General features: G+C 41.5%; 1 protein-coding gene across 2 annotated transcripts in view; it reads right to left on the bottom strand.

Moving 5' to 3' along the window:
* Positions 1-4,558: 4,558 nt before the first annotated feature.
* LOC133535373 (fidgetin-like) overlaps positions 4,559-10,171 on the bottom strand; it is a 41,250-nt gene continuing 35,637 nt past the window's right edge. The window contains exon 3 of one of the 2 annotated variants that reach the window (XM_061875158.1): positions 4,559-10,133. In XM_061875158.1, coding sequence (XP_061731142.1) covers positions 9,007-10,133 — 1,127 coding nt within the window. In that variant the 3' untranslated portion in view covers positions 4,559-9,006. The remainder of the gene's footprint in view (positions 10,134-10,171) is intronic. The other variant, XM_061875159.1, reaches the window with a different exon arrangement.

Below are 10,171 nucleotides of genomic sequence, written 5' to 3'. Positions count from 1 at the left end.
CATTTCAAAAGGATTGGAATACTGGAAAATAATGACTTTGTGGCTGTGCTACAAAAAAAAAACTTCTTTATTGCTTTACCTGCCTTAAATTCTCAACAAGTGACTGTGTTTGGACCCAAATGGGATATAGTGAGGTGGCGACTTGTCCAGGGTGTTAAGTTAAAGTTAAAGTACCAATGATTGTCACACACACACCAACCCTTGATGCTGAGTGCCAATTTTCTGATAATTGCTCCCACAGTTGATTTTTTTCACACTAAGTTGCTTGCCTATTGTAGATTCACTCTTCCCAGTCTGGTGCAGGTCTACAATTAATTTCCTGGAGTTCTTCGACAGCTCTTTGGTCTTGGCCATAGTGGAGTTTAGAGTCTGACTGTTTGAGGCTGTGGACAGGTGTCTTTTATACGGATAACGAATTCAAACAAGTGCCATTAATGCAGGTAACGAGTGGAGGACAGAAGAGCTTCTTAAAGAAGAAGTTACAGGTCTGTGAGAGCCAGAGATCTTCCTTGTTTGAAGTGACCAAATACTTATTTTCCACCAAAATTTACAAATACATTTTTTTTTTAATTCCTACAATGTGAATTCCTGGATTTTCTTTTCACATTCTGTCTCTCACAGTTTACCTATGATGAAAATTACAGACCTCTGTCATCATTTTAAGTGGGAGAACTTACACAATCGGAGACTGACTAAATACTTTTTTGCCCCACTGCATATATATATATATATATATATATATATATATATATATATATATATATATATATATATATATATATATATTTACATATACAGCCCATATATATATATATATACATACATATATATAATGTATGTATACACTGTATTGCCGAAAGTAATTGGCCACCCGTCCAAATGATGAAAATCGGGTGCCCTAATCACTTGGCCCGGTGTATAAAGTCAAGCACTTAGTCATGTAGACTGTTTCTACAAACATTTGTGAAAGAATGGTCCGCTCTCAGTGATTTCCAGCGAGGAACTGTCAGAGGATGCCACCTGTGCAACAAATCCAGTTGTGAAATTTCATCACTCCTAAATATTCCAAAGTCAACTTTATTATAAGAGAAGTGAAGAGTGAGGGAACAACAGCAAGTCAGCCACCAAGTGGTAGGCTACGTAAACTGACAGAGAGGGGTCAGCGGATGCTGAACCGCATAGTGCAAAGACTTTCTGCACAGTCCGTTGCTACTTAGCTCCAAACTTCATGTGACCATTCCAATTAGCCCACATACAGTACACAAAAAGCTTAATGGAATGGGCTTCCATGGCCGAGCAGTGATTTGAAGCCGTACAGTACATCAGAAAGTCACTTTAAAGCATGGGATACAGTGGTGTAATGCACGTCGCCACTGGACTTTAGAGTCATGGAGACGCCTTCTCTGGAGTGATGAATCACGCATTTCCATCTGGTAATCTGATGGCGGTTGTCAGGAGAACGCTACATTTTGGACTGCATTGTGCCGAGTGTGAAATTTGGTGGATGAGTGGTTCTGGTGTGGGGTTGTTTTTCAGGATTTGGGCTTGGCGCCTTAGTTACAGTGAAAGGAACTTTGAATGCTCCAGGATACCAAAACATTTTGGACAAATCCATGGGATGGCACTTCAAGTTCATATGTGAGTAAAAGCAGGTGGCCAAATACTTTTGGCAATATAGTGTATGTATGCTTATATATGTATATTTATATGTATTGTGCCTTTTCACTTTAACATTTTTGCTGTTCACCCTCTAAAAGTAATTTTCTTTCTTCCTTTGCACTTTAGATACCCCTGCCCTAGAGTAATCTTAATCAGTATATTAGTTAAATGTCAAATAAAACACACCAATGTACCCTGTTGAAATTCATTGACAATAAAACCTTAACAATGTTTAGTAGCTTATTATATAAAGACTGTGTTTATGATAAACAGACATCCATTTATTTCCGCTAGTTCGTTGCGGGGTAGCTGGAGCCTATCTCAGCTGCACTCAGACGGAAGGCAGGGTCGAACCTGGACAAGTCGCCACCTCATCGTAGGGCCAACATAGATATACAGACATCCATTCATACTCACATTCACACATTCGGGCCAATTTGCATACAGTACTGTATAAAATTTTAAAGGTACTATTTTCTGTGTGTGTAAAAATATGTTTGTCATTGTAGTTTGCAGTGATTATTGGTTAATTTATTTAGCTAAAAGGGTTAACAAACTTCTAGAATATCCCTCAAGATGATGCAGTGCAGTTTTAACTCGCTGCAATTATTTAATAATAATTTCAGAATTACGTTTTTCCAAATAATTTGAATTTAAATATTTAGATTTCTGCTGTACAAATAATACAGTTATAGCACCATAAATACATATTGTTACTAGTTAATATACAAAATGAATAAAATAAAAATTCCAAAAAACAACTGAAAAAATATATAAATAGTGGTAGATAAAGTGCAGATATCAATTAAAGGCCTACTGAAACCCACTACTACCCACCACGCAGTCTGATAGTTTATATATCAATGATGAAATGTTAACATTGCAACACATGCCAATACGGCCTTTTTAGTTTTTAGTTTACTAAATTGCAATTTTAAATTTTCCGCGAGTTTCTTGTTGAAAACGTCGCGGAATGATGACGCGCACGCGTGACGTCACGGACTGTAAGGAAATAGCGCTGCACCAAACACGGCTAAAAGTCGTCTCTGTTCATGGCGTAATTACACAGTATTTTGGACATCTGTGTTGCTGTGTTTGTTCATTTAATAATGGAGACTATAAAGAACAATGTTGTTGGTGAAAAGCGGTGGATTGCAGCTGTCTTTAGCACCGAGACACAGCCGGTGTTTCTTTGTTGGTTGTGAAGCTTTAACACAGAGCGGTCAATCGAACATGTTCTGCCTTCGTCAACCAGCATGTTTTTGGATGGGGAAATTGTGATATATAGTATATCTTACCGGAGAAATCATTGGATTATTCGTCGTCCTGCAGCAGCTGTTTGAAAGGCAGCTCTGAGCTTGGCTCCTCGGCTTCTCTCTGAGACACTTTGTGTTCACCGCAGCCATCCGACCTCGAGGTATGTCTTTACAATCTCTAAAATCTCACTAAAACACGATTAAAACAATAAGCAGATAAGGGATCTTCCCGAATTATCCTAGTAAATGTGTCTAATTACATCTGAAACGCTCACACTGCCGCCGCCCGGAGCCTTCGCTTTTTTTTTCTAGTCCTTCACTATCAATATCCTAATTCACAAAACTTCCATCCTCGCTCAAATTAATGGGGAAATTTTCACTTTCTCGGTCCGAATTGCTTTTACTGCTGGTGGCTCCCATTAAAAACAATGTGAATATGTGTGGGGCCCCGCAACTCGTGACGTCACGCACACATACTTCTGGTAAAGGCAGGGCTTTTCTATTAGCGACCAAAAGTTGCGAACTTTATCGTCGTTGTTCTCTACTGAATCCATCCATCCATCCATTTCCTACCGCTTACTCCCTTTTGGGGTCGCGGGGGGCGCTGGCGCCTATCTCAGCTACAATCGGGCGGAAGGCGGGTTACACCCTGGACAAGTCGCCCACCTCATCACAGGGCCAACACAGATAGACAGACAACATTCACACTCACATTCACACACTAGGGCCAATTTAGTGTTGCCAATCAACCTATCCCCAGGTGCATGTCTTTGGAAGTGGGAGGAAGCCGGAGTACCCGGAGGGAACCCACGCATTCACGGGGAGAACATGCAAACTCCACACAGAAAGATCCCGAGCCTGGATTTGAACCCAGGACTGCAGGACCTTCGCATTGTGAGGCAGACGCACTAACCCCTCTGCCACCGTCAAGCCCTTCTACTGAATCCTTTCAGCAAAAATATGGCAATATCGCGAAATGATCAAGTATGACACGTAGAATGGATCTACTATTCCCGTTTAAATAAGAAAATCTTGTTTTAGTAGGCCTTTGATACATGCATGAAAAACAATCAATATTTTTTGGATGCTGAGATGCAGTAGAACACAATGTCAAACTTGAGGCCTATGGGCCTGCCGCATTATTATTTTATGTGCCCCGCAACATTATTTTGTGTGGTCTGCCACATCATTTGCTGTTGTCCGCCATATCGTAGGATGTAGTCTGCCACGTTTTTAATGTGGTTCGCCACATCATTCATTGTGGTCTTTTACACCATTTAATGATGTCTGCAACGTTATTTAATGTGGTGCACCAAGTCATTCAGTGTGGTCTTGTACATCGTTCAATGTGGTCTGCCACATCCTTTTGGGTGGCCCATCACCTCATTCTATGTGGTCTGTCACATCATTCAATGTGATCTTTCGTATAATTTGTCGTGGTCTTCCACGTCATTTAATGTGGTTTTCCAAATAATTTGTTGTGTTCGTCCACGTCATTAAATGCAGTAGGCTTCGTCATGTAATGTTACCCACCACGTCGTTCAATGTGGCCCTCTGAGGGCAGCCAGAATTGCAATATGTCCCTCAATTAAAACAAGTTTGACACCTTTGCAATAGAAGAAATAAGACACCAGCAACACATGTAGTTGTCAACATACAGTTTAGTGAACGACAACACTCAAACATCAAACATTTTTGGTTTGATAGACAAAAATAACACAAAATCCGATTCAGTATAATTTTTTTTTCCTCTTTTTTTGGTACAGTATCTTCATTTTCATCAACACAACAGTTTTCATGAGGTAGACTGTAACGGGTCAAAGTGGAGAAACATTACTGCTCCTGAACTGGCACATGAAACGACATGAAATAAATACTTCCATGTCTTCAAAATGAGGTAGAAATGGTTACGGAAAAGCACGAGATATGACGACAAACAAACAACAAAAAAGAAAAAACACTGCGATCCAATTTGGGTTTGACAAAACTCGCTGAATGAGAACAAAAGCTGGTGGAGAACATTGAAGAGCATTCAATTCTTGTTGCTAAGCGCTTAAATACTTTTAAAAACCAGGTTGGTTCAAATACATGTTCGAAATCGAGTCTTATTCTCATTGTTTTGCATCACGCTTTCAAGCTGCGTTCACACTTGGCATGTATGGCTTGGTTTAAAAGAGTTCTGGTGCCTTTGCTAGGTTCACTCGAGCTCAAACTGGAACACTCCAAGGCCCAAAGACACATAGCAGTGTTAAAATGACATCAAAAGCATGCAATAAGAGCAAATATGTACAAGAAAATGCATTGGAAAGGCTGCGTCTCTTCTCCGCTCTCTCTGTCCGTGTGTGTGGCGCCCCTGAAGATATATTTGATAAGCTTTTTGTGAAATTTAGTGAGGTCAAATCTGACCACATATTAGGGATGGATTGATCTCTCGATACTTCAATGTGTTCATGTGTATGATCACTTTAAAAAAACAAAAACATTACAGATACAGCTGCTGTGTCATCTGACTGAAGCACTAAACTGGTCTTTATCATGAAGTGCCTTTTTCAGCTCTCGAGATGAGTAATCGGAAGAGTGGTGTGCTGCGTTTGACATCAAATTCCATTGCCATTGAGCCCTTGATCTAAATGGAACTAAAAAAGGAAAAAAATTTGATGTGTGTTTGAGATAATGTTTTTTTTTTCCTGTTTACCAAATGGTCATTGAGCCGAGCTGCGTGGTTCATATTCCTTTCTGCACAAACTATTTACAAATACCAACAATTAGATTTTCGGGTAAATTTAGTTTTTTAATGCAGCAAATACCGCCGTTATGAAACACCATCACATAATCAGTGCAGTGTCAATACAGCCCGTGAGTCACTGAGGTGTCTTTTAACCATCACTACTTTATAGAACTACCCAAAGTATTCAACCCACCAGACCGTGTTTAGTTTTTTTGTGTTACGCCACATTATATGTCACAAATTATGTCCAATCAAATCCGGACTCTAAGAATATATTCTTCAATTCATAGCCCTCGGTCCAATGACAAATATGTGACCGCCACCATCCTAAACCTTCAAGACATCTAACACCCATTTATCAGCAACTCTGGTGCCGTTTGATTGCTCTGAACTCAAATGTGAGCGCAATACGGACCAAAGACACGGAGAAAATCAGTTGGAAGGACTGTCTCTGTTTCGCTTTCCCCCTCTGTGTGTTTATTTTTAGGCTTTTTGTGAAATCTAAGCTGAATATAGCAGCAAGGAGAATTTTTATTTGGAATATCATGAGTTATATCTTATAGTATGTCACGGATGGAGCCCAAACCAAGTCCTTATGGTGTAGACTTAGTATGTGAGAGAAATAGCCACGTGATCATTTAGCCAACACCAAGTGTGAACGCAAATGCAAATAAAAAAAAGTTGAAACATCAAATCAATCAATTTCCAACTGAATGAGGGCGCGCTCTTAAATGTACTCACAAAGTGACCATAAGCAAATAGTCACAATCCTCCTTTGTGACGCCAATTCAACAATCATCTGATAGCAAACTTTATTAAGACCTTTTCATAAACATATCTAATGTACTGTAGCGTTTAATTTGTCAGTTGTTCGTCAAGGAGTGCTTTGCCCTGCTGCTAACTACACACACTAAACACATATTATCATTCATCGCCACCAAAATCTATAAGGGAATCTATACATGAAGAAAATATGTTTCATATATCTAAAAATGTCATCCATGTACATTATGGCATGTATTGTTCTTTTTCTTTAAAAAAAAAAATCTCAATTACATTCAACATTTCAGGCCTTGGTACAAATATCGCCACTTTCCCAGAGCTATAAAGCTGTACGTGTGTGTGCATATATGTGTGTGCGTTTCTCCCATCCAAAGGCAAAACCCAGTAACTCAATTTTGGTCACAACTGAGCTGATAATAATTTTGGAGTTACTAGGTGATATGCTTTACATTAGTGATTGCGATATTGTAATTTGTTCCGTAAGTAAGCAGCTTACTTACGGAACAAATTACAAAAATTGAGTTACTGGGTTTTGCCTTTGGACGGGAGTTTTGTGTGCATGCATGTGTGTTCACTGTTAATGTAAAAGGCCTTGTCAATTCCCTGAAGAGATCAGAGTATGTTTTTGTCTTTACACAATCCCAATTTGGCTCCAAAGAGCTCTCTACAAGCGGTATTAACATACATTCTCACATCATCATTATGAGGTAACAATATTCTTCCTGAGTATTCAATAACATGAGGACAAATCTTCCTTTAGAGAGGCAAAAACAATAAAGAGTTTTTGCAAGCAGGCTAACTTTCCAAAGGCCTGTGTTTTGACGTCCCGTGTGCATCGAAACACAAGCTATTGCTTGCTAAGTTCAGCAGTATGTAGCATGATTGTTGCTCATATAGTTAAGACAAAATATAAGACGGATTCTGGTAGAAAATGAGTAATCAATGTGCCCCAAAGTTGCATACGTTAAGTAGTAGGGGTGTAACGCTACGTCTAGTCTCGATCGGTTTGGTAAAGAGGCATACCACTTTCTCACGCGTTTAAGTGAGGGACAAGAAGTCTACCCCGCATCCGGCGTCCACTCTGTAAACAAATACCGTGCAGTACAGCCTTGGCTAGGGATAGTGCCAAGGAGAAGCCAAGGCTTGAAAACCCTCTTCTCTTCCCTCTTCAATGTTTTTGGAGCACTTGGCTTTCCCGGTGAGTGGATAAGACGAAAGTAGTGTGCCGTCATTGTTCAGTAGCTGGAACTATTTTATTACATCAACCAATAAAGAACATAATTCCAATGAAAATTAAACAATAAATCACACTGTTTAAACTGTTGAACATATGCATTGTTGCACTTTTCTAAAAAGTAACACTGTAAACCATCAGTCCGATGTTTAGCTCATGGATATTTTTTTGTTGGCCATTACTGTAATATTAAATAAAGTTCCTTATTAACATGTATTATTAGATATTACTCTAATTGTCTTTGTGCCATATAATGCAAACCTAAGATGTTGTTTTGTTTAGATAGCTTAGCATATATTGACCTACAGTGGGTTACTTTCAGCTTCTTTAACGTATGAAAGTGGCTCTCACATCCTTTCATTTTAATGTGTTTGACACGTCTGTACTCAACATTTATTTATTTATTATTTCTCGGGATAGCCTGCGTGTGATGAGGTGGGGAATTGTCCACGGCGTACCCCGCCTTCCGTCCGAATGCAGCTGAGATAGGCTCCAGCGGGGACAAGCGGTAGAAAATGGATGGATGGATGGGATAGGCTTCAACTTACTCGCAACGCTACTGGAGATACGCAGTATGGAAAAGGGATGGATAATGTGCAGGGGTTTTTTCTGTTTTATAAAAAAACCAAAAAACCATTACATTTGTTTACACAAGTCTTGTCCCTTTACTGTACCCAAAATTAATCAGGACTATAAAACCGAGGTATACCGATCGTGCATATGGCGTACCGTTACACCCCTACTAAATACACTGTCTTTGTCAAAGCCAAATACCGTTTAAATACAACAATGAAATCCTGCGCTGGAACGACTTAAAGACCAGTTTCATATAAGCAGCCTGCTTTTGTATGAACATTAGCATTGGGTAGAACACAAGAGGCAGAATAGCAGGAACACAAGAGGGAACGTAAAGATTCCTTTCCTAAAGCCTCAAAATAAGTCATGATTGTGCTGAAGTGGTACGACAGTCTCACCTTTTGAATTATTGCTCTCCTTACTTTTTGGTCAGAAATGATCTCTGTGGGCAGGTATGGAACATTGCAGTCAGGGACCTGTTAAACATCAGAGCCACATATATTTACTCCTACTGCCACCAAAAAAAGCAATATTTCAGTGCTGCTTGGAAGAAATAAATAGATCCTGAGATTAATGCTGACTATGCAGAGAATGCTTTATGTCTTACAGGATCAAATGCCCCTGTGTATCTTTGGGAACACATGGTTAATAAGAAGGAAACAAACATAATGATAAACTTCACTCTTGTGCCCTCTTGTGGTTGTAAGTGATATTCAAAGCAAGTGTCTTTGGGGTTCCAAGCGTGAGGGAATTGTGTAAACCGGGGATCATCAGTGACCCCCAGCGGGGTCCTCAGCTCGTGTGTGCGATGTCGGTATCTTCATAGACATTCTCTGCTGAGGAAAGCTGTGATCCCCTGACACGCTTTCCACTGGCAGGCCGGACGGGGGGCTGTATGCTCCTGTGCCGCGATAAGAGGGTGACATTAGGGGCTTCCCAGGTTTGTAGGCCTGTGGATCAGAACCTGAGCCACTTGTGTTATAGCCGTTGCCTTTGCTGACGCCATTGCTGTACTTTCGATAGCGCGATCCCTCTACCTCGGCTCCCTCTTGCCCGTCTTCTCCCATCTCAAAAGCCTTGCGTTTCAGCGGTGCTCCTGCCTCAGTGGCCCCTCCTAGGCTGTGGGAGGGGTAGCTGTAACTTCCCCCCACCATAGTGGGCCTAGGGGGTAATGGGGTAGGGGTACTTATCACGGAGGGTAGATAGGAGGCACTGGTGTGGCTATATCCAGAAGAGAGGCTGTTTTGGGGATAACAGCCTGGCGGGTAGTTGTAGACTGGAGTGCTTGCACTATAGCTGGGCACTAAAGTGGGTGTGGCCTGCAAAGTGTGAAGAGGGGCTGGGGGAAGTGCTGTGCCAGGCTGAGGGCAGTACCCTGAAGACAGGTAGGTGCTGTTGTAGGCAGGAGGATAGTCCTGTGGTGACGGTACACTGCAGGAGCCGACACTACTGTAGCCTGGCTCTGAGGCTAAGTTACTGCTCACAACAGTCACGCTTCCTGTGGCCGGGATGCCAGAACCCACCTTGGCACCAGTTAGCGCTTCAAGTCCGGGGTAGCACTCGATGCCCTGGCTGATCGCCCAGGGCTCAGATTCTGTTTTAAGGAAAGCGCCAGGCTCTGAGTAGGGCCCTGCGACAGGACGCTCATAGGGCAGCTCCAGGCCTGAGTACTTCTCAGCATAGCGTTTGAGAAGTGAAGAAGCGGTCAGGGCTGATATGTCGTCACTGGCCCAAGGGTAACCAGCATAGGGGTAAGCACGGCGAGTAGCAGCGGCATAGGACTCAGGCTTATGGACAGTTGGGGGCGACGTGGTGGAGGTGACGTCGAGGTGCTGCTCAGGCCACTGAGACAGAGGGGCGGTGTGCTCCGGAGACCAGTGCATCTTCAACAGACCTGCTGGAGATGAGACAGTTAGATCACATTATAACAGAAAC

This window comes from Nerophis ophidion, linkage group LG16, assembly GCF_033978795.1.
Source record: "Nerophis ophidion isolate RoL-2023_Sa linkage group LG16, RoL_Noph_v1.0, whole genome shotgun sequence".
In the NCBI taxonomy this organism is placed as follows: Eukaryota; Metazoa; Chordata; class Actinopteri; order Syngnathiformes; family Syngnathidae; genus Nerophis; species Nerophis ophidion.
This window is presented reverse-complemented; position numbering and strand designations above follow the sequence as displayed.